Source organism: Mustela lutreola, chromosome 11 (assembly GCF_030435805.1).
Source record: "Mustela lutreola isolate mMusLut2 chromosome 11, mMusLut2.pri, whole genome shotgun sequence".
NCBI lineage: Eukaryota > Metazoa > Chordata > Mammalia > Carnivora > Mustelidae > Mustela > Mustela lutreola.
Window position 1 is genome coordinate 70444237 of NC_081300.1, and position 16462 is coordinate 70460698.

The 16462-nt window shown below is 44.2% G+C and overlaps 1 protein-coding gene across 28 annotated transcripts in view; it reads right to left on the bottom strand.

Annotated features, from left to right (window-relative positions):
• The window catches only part of EMID1 (EMI domain containing 1), a 44447-nt gene that overhangs the window by 8305 nt on the left and 19680 nt on the right, over positions 1 to 16462 (bottom strand). For 18 of the 28 annotated variants that reach the window (XM_059140461.1, XM_059140454.1, XM_059140474.1 and 15 more), the window contains 5 exons: positions 15629 to 15718; positions 15432 to 15484; positions 14891 to 14953; positions 14751 to 14795; positions 1553 to 1597 (listed from right to left, as the gene is read on the bottom strand). In XM_059140461.1, coding sequence (XP_058996444.1) covers positions 1553 to 1597; positions 14751 to 14795; positions 14891 to 14953; positions 15432 to 15484; positions 15629 to 15718 — 296 coding nt within the window. The remainder of the gene's footprint in view (positions 1 to 1552; positions 1598 to 14750; positions 14796 to 14890; positions 14954 to 15431; positions 15485 to 15628; positions 15719 to 16462) is intronic. The other 10 variants (XM_059140464.1, XM_059140455.1, XM_059140470.1 and 7 more) reach the window with 5 other exon arrangements.

The following is a 16462-nucleotide window of genomic DNA, read 5'->3' on the forward strand; positions in this document are numbered from 1 at the left end:
ATAGTCTAACTCAGCCTCATGTCACCTTTCCTACCTCTCCTGGGCTGAATAGGGAAACAAGTTCCCAGGCTGGAAATGGCCAGTGAAGGGACCTAGGGGAGGGACAGGGCTGGGCTCACATGGGTCTGCCTGCCCTCAGCCCAGCTTGTGCCCATACTGGCAGTGCGCTTAAGAGGTTCTGGAACCATGAGGGGTTGAAGGGGAGTGTGGGGAGTAGAGTGAGTGTGGGAGGCTGGGAGAGGCTTGCCAGAGAGGTAGCAGGGCCCCCGAAGTCATGGGAAGACACAGGGAAGGGCTCGTGCAGGGTGAGGGGCTCCCACGGCTGTATCCATCACTGACCCCACAATCAGGAACAGAGAGGGCAAGGCAGGCTCTGGGTGCATCCCATGTCCTCAGTTACAAGTGCTTGCTGGTAAGTAGGGCACCCCAGCCAGACTGCACCAGGGAGGGGGCAGGGGAAAGGGAGGCCTGATACCAGCCTTCTGAATAGCTTCCCAGCTTTCTCTCCTGTGAGGGGGGGGCTGCCCTACCCCACCCATTTTCCAAATGTCTAGGTCACAATGGTTTCCAAGTCCTGCACTGTGGGACTTTCGGACCTCCCCCTCCATGCATCTCTTGGGTGGGCAGATTTCTAGGCCTAGGAACTCATTCACTGCAACTATCTCCAATGATTGTAAAGGTTTCTAGGACCCCGCATGTGGTTTCTCTGTCCCCTTTCTCATATATGCTATGTCTCCTATGTTTGTGAGTTTCTAGGCCTGCCTTCTCAATCTTCATGGGTTTCCTATTGTGTATTGTGGTTTCTAGATCTCCTCATCTCATTTTCAGTGGTTCTTCTACACAATGATAGTTTCTAGGCCTCTCCTCCCTCTCCCCATGGCTCCCCTATGTATATGATGGTGTCTGGGACCTTGTATTAATTATAGCTCTTTTGAGAATAGTGGAGTCTAGGTCTCCTGACCTCATTTACCATGTACAATGTAATCATAATGGTTGTGGGCCTCCCTTCCCATGATCCATGGATTTCCTAGGTGTACAGTGGTATCTAGGTCCCTTATCCCTTTTCCAACAGGGTCCCAGTGTACCTCACTGTGTCAATGCCTCCCTCCTGATGCTTCACAGCTTTCTCAAGGCCCCCTGTCCCATTGTTACGTGTGGACATGGTTGGTATTCATGCTTCCCTTTCTTCTGCAGGCAGAGCAGAAGCCGAAGCCCTTGCTGGGAAGGGGCCATGGAGGTAGAAGGTACAGTCTGGACTGGGTCAGCCCAAACCAGCCAGGAGGAATGGGCAGGGTCACCCTGGCTTGGCAAGGCCACAGAAAGAAGACAGGGACGAAGACAGAGACAGAGAGCGTGGGGCCTGCTGATAAGGCTGGCCCTGCCTGGCTGAGAGGGACACGATGGGGACTGGGCCAGAGTGGAGATCTGTCAAGACTCCCTCCTGGGAGCCTGGGTGGCAGTGGGGATTGAGAGGAGCCCCTATCCCCAATGATCTCCTGAGTGCCCAGGGCAGGGAGGCGCAGTAGGAGGTCTGGGCTCCGCTGGAGCTTACCCAGTGGCTCTTCTCCCCAGGGTCTCCTTTGGGGCCAGGTTCTCCCTGCAAGGAGAGACCGAGGTAGAGGTAATGAGAGAGGGAAGGAGGAAGGGAGGCTGGGGAGGGGAGGAGAGGGAGAAAGAGGGAAGGAGACACTAAAAGACTGGGAGAGACTGTGGTTTGTATTGGACTAACATAATGATTTAAAGGCAATGAAACATAATAAAAGAACAGCCAGAAACTGGAGGCTCTTTGACCTTTGAAAGAATTGAACTGCCCGCGGTAAACACACACACACACACACACACACACACACCCTCTACATACTTGTGGCTTTTCTCCTGAGGGCACACCCCAGCCCTTCAGCCTGGCAAATAGTTCAAACAGGAAGCTTTAGTCTTACAGGGCTGAAGAATCACAGGCTGGAGTTGAGACTGCCAAAGGAGGAGGAAATTGAAAGGAAATCCTAGAAAGCAGGGAGCCACTTAGGGGAGTGAAATCTATATAAATACCCACCCCCCAATCCTTGGACAGTCCATGAATTACTCATCCTAAAGTCACAAAGCTGAGTCCAACCCTTGCTCTAGACCAAAAATCAACATTCTTCAGAGGAAGATAATAGAATCCAGATTCTCTTTATTATCTATAGTGTCCAGTATGTAAGTTACTAGGTATGTAAAGAAATAGGAAAACATGACCCACAATGAAGAGAAAAATAAGTCTGTAGAAGCAGATCCATAGCCAACTCAGCTGTTGAAATTAGTAGGCTCTAAGTTGAAAATATCTGTCTTATTTGTCATCAAGGAAATGCCCCAAATCAAAATCACAATGAGATATCACCTCACACCTGTCAGAATGGCTAAAATCAACAACACAAGAAACAACAGGTATTGGCGAGGATGAAAAGAAATGGGAACCCTCAGTGCACTGTTGGTAGGAATGCAAACTGGTACGGCCACTCAGAAAACAGTATGGAGGCTCCTCAAAAAGTTAAAAATAGAGCTACCCTATGACCCAGCAATTGGACTGAGTATTTACCCAAAGGATACAAAATTTTAATTCAAAAGGATACATGCACCCCAATGATTATAGCAGCACCATCGAAATAGCCACATTATGGAAACAGCCCAAATGTCTTTCGACTGATGAATGGATAAAGAAGATAGAGTATTGGGACATCTGGGTGTCTCAGACGGTTAAGCATCTGCCTTTGGCTCAGGTCATGGTCCCAGGGTCCTGAGATCGAGTCTCGCATCGGGTTCCCTGCTTGGCAGAGATTCTGCTTCTCCCTCTCCCTCTGCCTCTCCTCCTGCTTGTGCACTCTCTCTCTCTCAAATGAATAAATAAAATATCTAAAAAGAAAAAAAGTTGAAAAAAAAAAAGACAGTGTGTGTGTGTGTGTATAAAATGAAATATTACCCAGTCAAAAAAAAAGAATGAAATCTTGCCATTTGCCATGACATGGATGGAGCTAGAGAGTATTATGTTAAGTAAGTCAGAGAAAGAAAAACACCATGTGATTTCACTCATATATGGAACTTAAGAAATAAAGGAGCAGGGGCGCCTGGGTGGCTCAGTGGGTTAAAGCCTCTGTCTTTGGCTCAGGTCATGATCTCAGGGTCCTCGGATCGAGCCCTACATTGGGCTCTCTGCTCAGCGGGAAGCCTGCTTCCCTTCCTCTCTCTCTGCCTGGTTCTCTGCCTACTTGTGATCACTGTCTGTCAAATAAATACATAAAATCTTAAAAAAAAAAAAAAAGAAAGAAAGAAAGGAGCAAAAGGAAAAGAGAGAGAGGGAAGCAAACTAAGAAACAGACTCTTAACCATAGAGAACAAACTGATGGTTACCAGAGGGGAGGTAGATGGGGGGGGATGGGTGGAATTGGCGATGGGGATTAAGGAGGGCATTTGTCGGGACGCCTGGGTGGCTCAGTTGGTTGGGCAGCTGCCTTCGGCTCAGGTCATGATCCCAGCGTCCTGGGATCGAGTCCCACATCGGGCTCCTTGCTTGGCGGGGAGCCTGCTTCTCCCTCTGCCTCTGCCTGCCATTCTGTCTGCCTGTGCTTGTTCTCTCCCCCTCTCTCTCTGATAAATAAATAAAATCTTAAAAAAAAAAAAAAAAAAAAAAAAAAAGGAGGGCATTTGTCATGCTGGCGCCAGGGGACGTGTGGAAGTGCTGAATCGTTATTTGTACATGCCTGAAACTAATATGATGCTGTAAGCTAACGAACTGGAATTAAAAAAAAAAAAAAACTAAAAAAATAAAATATCTGTGATAAATATGTTAGCGAATGAAGTGGAATTGACATAATGGGTGATGAGATGGGGCTTTTCAGATCTGAAGAAATCTTATTTATTTATTTTTTTAAAAAAAAGATTTTATTTATTTATTTGACAGAGAGAGATCACAAGTAGGCAGAGAGGCAGGCAGAGAGAGAGAGGAGGAAGCAGGCTCCCTGATGAGCAGAGAGCCCGATTCGAGACTCGATCCCAGGACCCTGAGATCATGACCTGAGCCGAAGGCAGCGGCTTAACCACTGAGCCACCCAGGTACCCAGATCTGCGGAAATTTTAGAAAAGCATCAGACGGAAATCCTGCAAATGAAAAGGACTGTACTTGAAATAAAAACTTCGCTAGTGGGGATTAGCAGAAGATTGGCCAGGACAGAATAAAGAAGCGGTTAACTTGAAGATAGTGTGCAATGCAACAACTCGAACTGAAGCACGAAGAAGAAAAAAGATTTTAAGAAAAAATTATGGGGGGGCGCCTGGGTGGCTCAGTGGGTTAAGCCTCTGCCTTCGGCTCAGGTCATGATCTCAGGGTCCTGGGATCGAGAACTGCATCGGGCTCTGTGCTTGGCAGGGAGCCTGCTCCCCCCTCTCTTTCTGCCTACTCGTGATCTCTCTTTCTCTCTCTCTGCCAAATAAATAAATAAAATCTTTTTTTAAAAGAGAGAAAAGAATAAAGAAAAAATAATGGGAGCCTGGGGCACCTGGTTGGTTCAGGTGGAGGAGCACAGGACTCTGGATTTGGGGGGTCATGAGTGATTATTGGAAAAAAAAATACTTTAAAAAAATTAACAGAGCCTCGGTAACTCAAGAGAAGGTGTTAGGTAGAACTGAAGTCCTGGAAGGAGAGAAGGTAGCATAGGAACAGAAAAAATAAGTTGAGGAAATATTAACCAATTTCCTCTCTAAATCTGATGTAAAAATGAAACAAACCAAACTTTTTGTTTCTGGCATGGTGCATGAGGAGCTCAGAAGTTGCCATTCTGTCCTAATAACAAGAAAAATGCTGAACAAATGGAAAATCAACAACTCTTCTTAGAGCCATCAAAGCAGTGAGGTCCCAGGACAAACCACTGCCCCCCCAAACTGCAAAAAGGAGCAGATTGTGATGTACTGAGCAGAAGCCTCCCTGGGAACCAGTGCCAGGTAGAAAAACATAAACACAACTGACAAGTTGCTGGAGGCCAACTCTCGGTGTGGCCAACTCCGAGAGTTCAACATTCCAGGGGGACCCGGTTTTGGGGGGAATCCCCACATCTGTGAGTTTTACACAGGAGCCCTGTTGTAGAAAAATCTCCTGGCGCTTTCAGCAGGAGGAGGGGGAAAGGAACCATTTTGAAACACTCCAGAGCATTCTGTTGTTCTCAGCAGGGCCTGCTCTCAGGAGAAACTTTTTTTTTACGGGAGCCGAACCTGTTGGGGTCTTTTTTCTTTTTCTTTTCTTTTTTTTTTTTTTAAGATTTTATTTATTTATTTGACAGTCAGAGATCACAAGTAGGCAGAGAGGCAGGAAGAGAGAGAGGAGGAGGCAGGCTCCCCGTTGAGCAGAGAGCCCAATGTGGGGCTTGATCCCAGGACCCCGGGACCATAACCTGAGCGGAAGGCAGAGGCCCAACCCACTGAGCCACCCAGGCGCCCCACCTGTTGGGGTCTTATCAGAGCCTCATTGACCTGGGGGAGGGAAATACCCAACTATTGCTGGCTTTAGCCTTCCATGTGTGGGAACAGAAATAGCCCAGCTCAGCTCCCACTTAACCATCTTGTCCCACCTAACTGGGGTGTGAGGGGGTGGGGGGTGGGAACAAAACAAAAAACACTAAAACAAACAAACAAACAGAAAAAAAACAAAAACAAATCTAAGCAGTGCTGCTGAAGTTCACAGTCCAGGGGCAGACTGAGGGAAAGACTGAGACCTAACAATAGGACTCCAGGATGCTTCCTCCCCCTGCACACCTAACCACTACATCACTAAAGTCTCTCTACTGCCGTTCCTTTCACCAAGTACATCATGTTTACCTTCCGACAAAAAATAACAAGGTATTCTGTACGCTGCCTTTGGGTTTTGTTGATAGTTTCCTTTGCTGTGCAAAAGCTCTTTTTTTTTTTTTTAAATGGCATTTCAAGATTTTTTTTTTAAGATTTTATTTATTTATTTGACAGAGAGAGAGATCACAAGTAGGCAGAGAGAGAGAGAGGAGGAAGCAGGCTCACTACAGAGAAGAGAGCCCGATGTGGGGCTCGATCCCAGGACCCTGGGATCATGACCTGAGCAGAAGGCAGAGGCTTTAACCCACTGAGCCATCCAGGCACCCCTCAAGATTTTTTATTTATTTGGGAGAGAGAGAGAGGGAGCACAAGCGAGCTCAAGAGGGCGGTGGTGGGAGGTGTGGCGGTGAGAGGAGGGAGGGGCAAAGGGAGAAGCCGACTTTCCACAGAGCAGGCAGCCTGACTCAGGGCTCCAACCCAGGACTCCGAGATCATGACCTGAGCCGAAGGCAGATGCTTAACTGACTGAGCCACCCAGGCGTCCCTGTGCAAAATCTTTTTATCTTGATGAAGTCCCAATAGTTTATTTTTGTTTTTGTTTTCTTTGCCTTTGAAGACGTGTCTGGCAAGAAGTTGCTGCAGCTGAGGTCACAGAGGTTGCTGCCTGTGTTCCCCCCTAAGATTTTGATGGATTTCTGTCTCACATTTAGGTCTTCCACCCATTTTGAACTCGTATGTGGAATTTAAGAAACAAAACAGGGGAAGGTAGGGAAAAAGAGAATATAAACAGAGAAGGAGGCCAAACCATAAGAGACTCTTAAGTATAGGAAACCAGGTGAGGGTTGCTGGAGGGGAGATGGTTGGGGGGGAATGGGATAACTGGGGGATGGGCATTAACTGGGGGATGCCATGCCCGTGACAGAATGGGCATGGGGTGTTGTATGCAACTTATGAATCATTGTCTTCTACCTCTGAAACTAATCCTCTATATGTTAATTAAATTGAAAGTAAATAAAAAAGTTTAAAAAAATGACAAGGCATACTAGCAGGAAAAAGACACAGTTTTAGAGACTGAGCAAATAATAGGACCAGAGTAAGACATAGCAGAGATGTTGGAATGATCAGACCAGGAATTTAAAAAAACATCTCTATGAGGCACCTGGATGGCTCAGCTAGTTAAGCGTCGGCCTTCGGCTCAGGTCATGATCTTGTGGTCCTGGGATACGGTCCTACAATTGAGCCCCACATCAGGCTCCCTGCTCAGTGAGGAGTCTGCTTCTTCCTCTCCCTCTGCTCCTCCCCACTGCTTGTGCGTGCTCTCTCTCTCAACTAACTAAATAAATAATCTTTTAAAAAATACTACTATGATTAATATGCTAAAGGCTTTAATGGAAAAAATTGATAACATGCAAGGACAAATGGTAATCTGAGCAGAGAGATGGAAATTCTAAGAATCAAAAATAACTGCTAGATTTTGGTTGGAGGTGCTCTTCATAGAGTCCATTAGCTAAGGGTCATCCCATTTTTCCCAGGCCTCTTAAGAAATGCTTCAATTCTAGCAGAGGCCCTGCTTTCTAGTATCGAGAGCCACCGTCCAGAAATACAAATTCAACAGAATATCAGCCATTTATCTCCCAGACGGTCCCCTTCCTGACGTTCTACCTAGAGCAGGAAAAAATACTGAAAACATTACCTGCAGTCACAAGTCCTTCAGTTTCCTACCAAGATTTCATATTCCCTTAGAGATACCTTTCAAGGAGAAAGTGAGACAGGAGGGGCACATGGGGGACTTCAAAGGCACTGATAAGGTTGTATTTCTTAAGCTTGGTGTTGGGCACATGAATATATGATTTGATATCATTTAGATTTTTCAGGTTAAAAATTCTTTGCGTGTATATTTGAAAAAAATGCTGGAGATCAAACACTCGAAACAGAAATGAGGAATGCCTTTGAAGGGCTCATTTGACTGGGCGTGGCAGAGGAAGGAATCTGTGAACTTGAGAATATGACAATTAGAAACTTTCAAAACTGGAAAGCAACGAGAAAAAAAGACTGAAAAAGCAGAACAGAATATCCAAAAATGATGGGACAAGTACAAAAAGTACAACACATGTAATGGGAAGACCAGAAGGAGAAGAAAAAGAAAGGACCAGAAGCAATATTCGAGGGAATAATGACAGGATTTTCCCAAATTGTCAGACACCAAGCCACAGATCCAGGAAGTTCAGAGAGCACCAAGCAGGATAAATGCCCCCCAAAATACTACGCCCTGGGCAGATCATATTTAAACTTCAGAAAATCAGGGGTACCTGGGTGGCTCAGTGGGTTAAAACCTCTGCCTTCGGCTCAGGTCATGATCCTAGGGTCCTGAGATCGAGCCCCGTATTGGACTCTCTGCTCAGCAGGAAGCCTGCTTCCCCCACCCCCATCTCTCTCTGCCTGCCTCTCTGCCTACTTGTGATCTCTGTCTGTCAAATAAATAATTAAAATCTTTAAAAAAAATAAACTTCAGAAAATCAAAGATAAAAAAGGGTCTTGAAAGGGGCACCTGGTTGGCTTGGTCAGTAGAGCATATAACTCTTGATCTCAGGGTTGTGAGTTTGAACCCATGTTGGATGTAGAGTTTACTTAAAAAAAAAAAAGTGTCTTGAAAGAAGCCAGATGAAAAGTCAACTTCTTTAGAGGAGCAAAGATAAGACTTCCATCCAACTTCTCCTCAGAAACCATTCCAGCAAGAAGAGAGCAGAGTGAAATATTTAAAGTGTTGAGAGACTAAAACCATTGACCTAGAATTGTACCCTGTAAAATCATCCTTTAAAAGTGAAGGAGAAAGAAAGATTTGCTCAGAAAAACAAAAAATGACAGAATTTGTTGCCAGTAGATCTGCCTTGCAAAGATGTTAAAAGGAATTCTTCAAAGAGAAGGAAGCCATAAGTCAGAACTTGGGATCTACATAATGAGAGGAAGAGCATCAGAGAAGTAATAAATGAAGGCAAAATGCAACATTTGTTTCTCGTATTCTTAACTGATCTGACAGAAAATACTTTGCTCAAAATGATAATACCAACTATGTAATTATGTACGCTTCGCATGTGTGTGTATGTGTATATATAGATATCCTTACATGTAACTATATATGAGTGAAATGAATGACAGCAATGATATAAGGAAAAGGAGGGAAAAATGGAGAATATTTTATTATAAGGTTTTTGTACCATAAGGTATTTGCAAGTAGAGGTGGGTTAGTTGTAAATGTATATTGCAGACTTTGGGGAAACCACTACAAAAACTGAAAAAGGGAGATGCCTGGGTGGGTCAGTTGGTCAAGGGTCTGCCTTTAGCTCAGGTCATGATCCCAGAGTCTTGGGATCAAGTCCCATGTCCGGCTCCTTGCTCAGCCGGGAGCCTGCTTCTCCCTCTGCCCCTTCCCCTGCTCATGTTCTCTCTCTCTCTTACCCTCTCTCTCTCTCAAATTAAAAAAATCTTAAAAAAAAAAAAAAGTGAGGGCACCAGGGTGGGCTCAGTTGGTTAAGCCACTGCCTTTGGCTCAGGTCATGATCCCAGAGTCCCGGGATCAAGTCCTGCATTGGCAACCCCAGCTCCACTGGGAGACTGCTTCTCCCTCTGACATCCTCTCCTCTCATGCTCTCACTCTCTCTTTTTAATAAATAAATAAAATCTAAAAAAAAAAAGTGAAAAAGGAAGTACAACTGATAATGCTAAGAAAGGAGGAAAGTAGAATTATATGAAATGAATTAAAACTGAAAAAGGCTGAAAATCTGTAGAAGAAAAATAGGAACAAAGAATAAGAGCAACAAATAGAAGACAGTAAAAAGTAGGGTAAATATTGATTTAATAACCCCTTTAAATTTCAATAATTTAATAAATTTCTTTATTTTTTAACTTTTTAAAAAAGACTTATTTTTCAGTAGTCTCTACAACCAACATGGGGCTCGAACTCACAACCCTGAGATCAAGAGTTGCACGCTCCACTGAATGAGCCAGCCAGATGCCCCTAAATGTCAATGGTTTAAATACACCAGTTAAAAGTCAAGGATTGTCAGAGTGGGTAAAAAACCAAGACCCAACAGTATGTTGTCTAGAAGAAGCCCACTTTAAATATAAAGACACAGGGTACTTGGGTGGCTCAGTGGGTTAAGCCTCTGCCTTTGGCTCAGGTCATGGTCTCAGGGTCCTGGAATTGAGCCCCGCATTGGGTTCTCTGCTTGGCCGGGAGCCTGCTTCCCCCTCTCTCTCTGCCTGCCTCTCTGCCTGCTTGTGATCTCTCTCTCTTTCTCTGTGTCAAATAAATAAAATCTTAAAAAAAAAAAAAGACACATATAAAGCCAAGGGATGGAAAAAGATATACCATACTAGCACTAACCAGAGCAGACAGAGTAGACTTCGGAGAAAGAAAATTATCATGGATAAAGGGTGGGGGCAATACAAAATGATGAAAGGATCAGTACTCCATGAAGGCACAACAGTTCTTAATGTGTATATGCCTAACAACAGGGCCTCAAAATATACAAGCCCAAAACTGATAGAACTGCAAGGAGAAATATAGGAATCCACTGTTACAGTTGGAAACTCTGACATCCTCTGCCAGAAATGGACATATACAGTTAGGCAGAAAATGAGAAAGAACATAGTTGAAATCAGCAACACCATCAATCAACTGGATACAATTGATGTCTATAGACCATTTCATCCAATAACAGATTACACATTCTTCTCAAGCTTACATTGAACATTCTGGGCCATAAAATATATCTCAATGAATTTCAAAGAACTAGAAATCATACCATGCATGTTCTTAGACCATAATGGAATTAAACTAGAAATTAATAGCAGAAAGGTAACTGGAAACTCCCCAAATTCCAAATACTTGGAAATTAAACAATAGACTTCTAAGTAACACATGGGTCAAATAAGAAGTCTCAGGAGACATTTTTAGATATTTTGAATGACATAAAAATAAAATGGCAACTTATCAAAATTTGTGGAAAGTATCAAAAGCAATGCGTAGATGGAAATTTATTGCACTGAATGCATATGTTAGGAAAGAAGAAAGATCTAAAATCAATAATCTAAGCTTTGACCTTAGAAAAGTAGAAAAAAGGAGAGTAAATTAAATCCAAAGTAAGTAAAATAAAAGAAACAATAGAAATTAGAGCAGAAATCAACGAAATTGAAAACAAGAAATCAATAGGGAAAACCAACAAAACCAAAAGCTAGTTCTTTGAGAAAAAAAAAATCAATAAAACTGACAATCTCCTAGCCAGGATAATTAGAAGAGAAAAAAGAGAAAAATAGATCAACAGAACAGAACAGAGAGCCCAGAAATAGAAATCAAATTAAACTGATCTTTGATAAAGAAGCAAGACAATGCAATAAAGCAAAGATACTCTTTTTCATAAATAATGCTGGAACAACTGGACACTCACATGTAAAACAAAAAAAATGAAGAAATTATACCAATTCTTTACAATTTCTTTCAGAGGATAGAAGCGGGAGAACACACCCTAACTCATTCTATGAGGCTAGTGCTACCCTAATACCAAGACTAGACAAAAGTACAAGAAAGGAAAAGAGATATTGAGGGGCGTTTGGGTGGCTCAGTGGGTTAAGCCACTGCCTTCGGCTCAGGTCATGATCTCAGAGTCCTGGGATCGAGTCCCGCGTCGGGCTCTCTGCTCAGCAGGGAACCTGCTTCCCTATCTCTCTCTCTCTGCCTGCCTCTCCATCTACTTGTAATTTCTCTCTGTCAAATTAATAAATAAAAAATCTTAAAAAAAAAAGAGATATTGAAAGATCAATATCATCTCATAGATGCAAAATTCTTCAACAAAATTTAGCAAATGGAATCTAAGATGTATAAGAAGAATTATATACCATGACGAAGAGGGATTTATTACAGGATGTATGTATATATGTGCATGTGTGTGTGTGTATTTTAAATATTTTATTTATTTATTTGACAGACAGGGATCACAAGTAGGCAGAGAGGCAGGCAGAGAGAGAGGAAGGGAAGCAGGCTCCCCGTTGAGCAGAGAGCCTGATGTGGGGCTCAATCCCAGGACCCTGGGATCATGACCTGAGCTGAAGGCAGAGGCTTTAACCCACTGAGCCACCCAGGCACCCCATGTATGTGTGTATATATAATGGAACATTATATATCCTTTAAAAATAAAGGAGATTTTCCCATTTGCAACAACATGGATGGCCCTGGAGGGCATTATTCTAAGTGAAATAAACCAGACAGAGGAAGACAAATACTGCATGATACTACTTCTATATGGAATCTTTAAAAAAAAAAAAAGAAAGAAAGAAAGAAAGAAAGAAAGAAAGAAAGAAAGAAAGAAAAAAAAGATTGAACAGATAGAAACAGAAACACAGTAGATTTCCAGGGTCTGGGGCAGGGGATGAGGAATGGGGAAAGGTTGATAAAGGAATACCAACTTTCAGTTATAACATGACGAAGTTCTGAAGATTTAACATAGAGTATGGTGCCTGAAGTTGAAGATAGTGTGTTGTGTAAATGACATTTGCTAAGAGGGTAAATCTTAACTGTTCTTACCACATATGAACACACACACACACACACACACACACACAAAGTGTGTTCCTTACAGAAAAGATTCTTACGAAACTTAATATACTCTAAGATCCAGCAATTGCACTCACTGGCATTTACCCAAATGAACTGAAAACATGTCCACACAAAAATCTGCATGTGGATGTTTCTTCAGAACTGCGCAAACTTGGAAGCAACCAAGATGTTTTTGAGTAGGCGACATATGATGGAATATTATTTACAGCTAAAAAGAAATGAGTTTATTGAACCGTGAAAAGACACGGAGGAAACTTAAATGCGTCTTAGTGAGAGGAGAGGGATGAATGGGCAGAGCACCAAGGATTTTTAGGTCTGCGGAACCACTCTGTATAACATGACAATGGTGGATACAGAACAGCATTCATCTACCAATACCATGGAATGTACAACACCAAGAGGGAACTCTTGTGTAAACTATGGACTTCAGGTGACAATGTGTCATTGTGGATTCAATTGTACCAAATGTGCCATTGTACGTGAGATGTTGATAGTGGGAAAGGCTGTGCATATGTGAGGACAGGGAAGATATGTGAATCCTCTGTACTTTCTGCTCAATTTTTCTTGAACCCCCCAAAGTGCTGTAGAGATAATTTTATCAATTAGATAAAAAAACAACCAACCAAAACAACATTCTCAGAAACCTTGCTGATCTAGGAATCCTAGCAAACCCAAAGAAGGATAAACACAAAATCATACGCAACTACATCATTATCAACCTGTTGAAAACCAAGAGTAAAGAGAAAATCTTAAAAGCCAAAGGAAAAAAGACGTAGTACGTACAGGAGAACAACAAGAACCACAGCCAGTTTCTCGTGAGAAGTTGTCATTTCCTATATCAGCCAGAAGACCATGGAACAATATCTTTAAAAGTGCTAAAAGGGAGGAAAACTGCCAAACTCTCATTTTATCTTCAGCTGAAAATATCTTTTTGTTTTTTAAAGATTTTATTTATTTATTTGACAGACAGTGATCACAAGTAGGCAGAGAAACAGGCAGAGAGAGAGGGGGAGGCAGGCTCCCCATTGAGCAGAGAGCCCAACACAGGGCTCAATCCCAGGACCCTGGGATCACGACCTGAGCCAAAGGCAGAGGCTTTAACCCACTGAGCCACCCAGGCACCCCAGAAAACAGTTTTAGGTAAAAGCGGGGAGGATTCGTTGCCAGCAGACCCATACAGGCAGAGCTAAAGGACGTTCTTTAGGCTGAAGACAAATGATACCAGATGGAATCTGGAGCTACAGGAAATCGTTAGAAATGATAACTATATCAGTAGATATGAATGACTATTTTCCTAACTTGTTTCAAAGTCAATTGTTTAAAGCAATAACAACAATGTATTGTGGGGATCATAACAAATGCAAAAGTGAAATGAATGACAGTGATAGATCAAGGTGAGAAGGGGGCAAATTATACAGTTGAAATATTCCTATTTATACATGAAGTGGTATAATATTAATTCAAGCAAATTGTGATAAGTCAAGGATGCCTATCGTTATCCTTAGAGCAACCGTGAAAAATAACACAAAGTCATAGAGATAAAATGGGGTTGTAGACAGTACTCAGTCTAAAAGAAGACAGGAAAAAGGGAAAAATATTAAAAGATGGGGTCAAGAGAGCCCAAATCGCAAGATGGTGGGATGGTTGACTTAAATGGAACCGTATCAATAACTCTACATATCATTAAAGGTAAGTGAACTCAACAGTCAAGACTGTTTAAAAAATAAGCCCCGAGTATATGCTGTTAACCAGAGATAGCCTTTGAATAGAAAGAGGAAAATAGAAATAAAAAGAATAAAAATAGAAAGGAAAAGGACTGAAAAAGATATACCAATGCAAATGCTGAAAATAAGAAAGTTGGCGTGTTTAATTTAGTATCAAAGCAGAATGCAGATCAAGGAGTATCACTAGAGAGAAAGATATTAATATCATAAGGTTGACATTAGAATTCTGAACATGTATGCACCTAAAAACAAAGCTTCAAAACACACTAAGCAAAAACTGACCAAACTGAAGGGAGAAATAGACAAATCTACAATCATAGTTGGAAAGACAGAGAGTGAAAGAGAGAAAAATAGAGGGTCAGAGAGACAGAGACAAGGAGGAAAGAGAGGGAAACAGATACAGAGACAAAGAGCCCAAGTGAGGGAGAGGGATGTGACATGATCCTTAGAGGACTCAGAGACAAGGGACAAGAAAAGAGAGAGATGCACCATGTCCTAGACGGAGGGAGGGTCGGGAGCTCTGGTTGTGGCGCATGGAGCCAGAGCAGGGGTCTGGACCTGTGGGTTCCTGGAGGGGGTGCTGTAGGGTGGGCAACATCACTCACCCGCTGCCCCGTGGAGCCTTGGGGGCCAGGCTCCCCACGCAGTCCCTGTGTGGGAGGGAGGAGAGGTGAGAAGTCAGCTATTGGTGGGTATGACCCAGGACTTCGCAGAATCCTCCACCAGGGGCTGCCTCAGTACTCACTCTCTCTCCCTTCTCTCCTGGGTGGCCGGAGATTCCTTTGGGTCCAATGGGGCCTGGGGGTCCCTGAGCAATAAGACAGGGCCTCAGTCTTGTGCTGAGGCGGGATGGGGTAGGCAGGGATTTGTAGGGGCAGAGGGGTAGAGGAGGGGGCCTCAGTTTGGCCTGGGCATCTGGGTTCTTTCCCACACTCCCAGTGCCTGGCACACAGCAGTGACTTTGTACAGCTCAGGGTTCAGAGTTATGGCCCTGGAGTCAGAGAGTTTGTGCCCTGACCTGGAAGTTGCTATGTGCTGGCAGCAGCCCTAGGTCAAGAACCTCTATCTTTCTTGGCCGCCAAGTGCGGACAATGCTTGCTTCTCCTTATGTGGACTGAATGAAAAGATTTATGGAAAGTAGTTTGCATATTAAGTGCTCCATAAATGCTTGAATGAATGAATGATGGATGGATGCCTGGATGGATGGACAGATATGTGGACTGATAAGTGGGTGTGTGGATGAATGAATGGAACAGATTAGTGGGAGCAACCGGAGATTTACTCACCATGTGTCCAGGACTCCCAGGGATGCCCATGGGACCAGGAAGTCCAGGGGGACCTGGAATAAGACAGGATGTCCTCAGGACTGAAACAGAGTACAATGCCAGGAAGTCCACCATTCGCTCCCTCCTGAGAGCCACAGCCTTAGGCCCTCTGCCATTTCCCAACCCCACCTTTTACCCTGGACCTGGACTCAACTTACCCATGGGCCCTGGGGGGCCTGGGAGTCCAGATGGTCCCTGGGGCCAGTGGCTGCTAGTCTCAGTGAAGGTGTTGGACAGTAAAGGGTCCCCTGGCAGGGGGGAAAGATGGTGAGTGACCAGGGCTGGGCTTGAGCATGACCGTCAGTCTGTACCTGCCCCTCTGCCAAGCTGACCGTGACTGCCCTGTGGGATAGCCTGCCATGCGGCTGGGGCTCCTGGACAGCTGCTCTAGGGATGGGGAGGGTGGAGAGTATTGGTCACACAGGACCAGGAGGCAGGGAGACCTGGGCACTAACCCTACCACAGTCTAACTCGTGACATCCAGCAACACTCCAGCTTGCTGAGCCCATACTGCCACATGTCAGATAGGAACACTAATAAAAGCCACTGTTTACTGACAACCTACTTTGCACTGGGCTTCTGTGTGTGGGGGTCATGGAGCTCTGGGAGAACTCTACAGTTACTCTCTCCATTGTACAGATGAGGAAACTGAGGCTTGGGGAAGGAGAAGGAGTGGTGAGATGGAATGAATGGCTGGCTGGGGGAATAAATGAATGGCGCCCAGACATACATCAAAGAAAAGGCACAGGTAGGGGTGAACGGGGCACTCCAAGCTCTGACCACTGGCAGCATGCATGGAGGTCAGTCTGGGGACGAGGCGGAGGATACACATCAGGGCCCTCCTAGGCGGAAGGGGCTCTGAGCACAGAACTAGGGAGTGCAGAGCTCATTTCCTGCTGCCAGGCCTGGAGCTTTCTGGTACTCTCAGGGCTGGACCCTGGCCAGCTCCGAGGCTTGGCAGGAGGGCCTGATGCCGGCAGTTCCAAGCACAG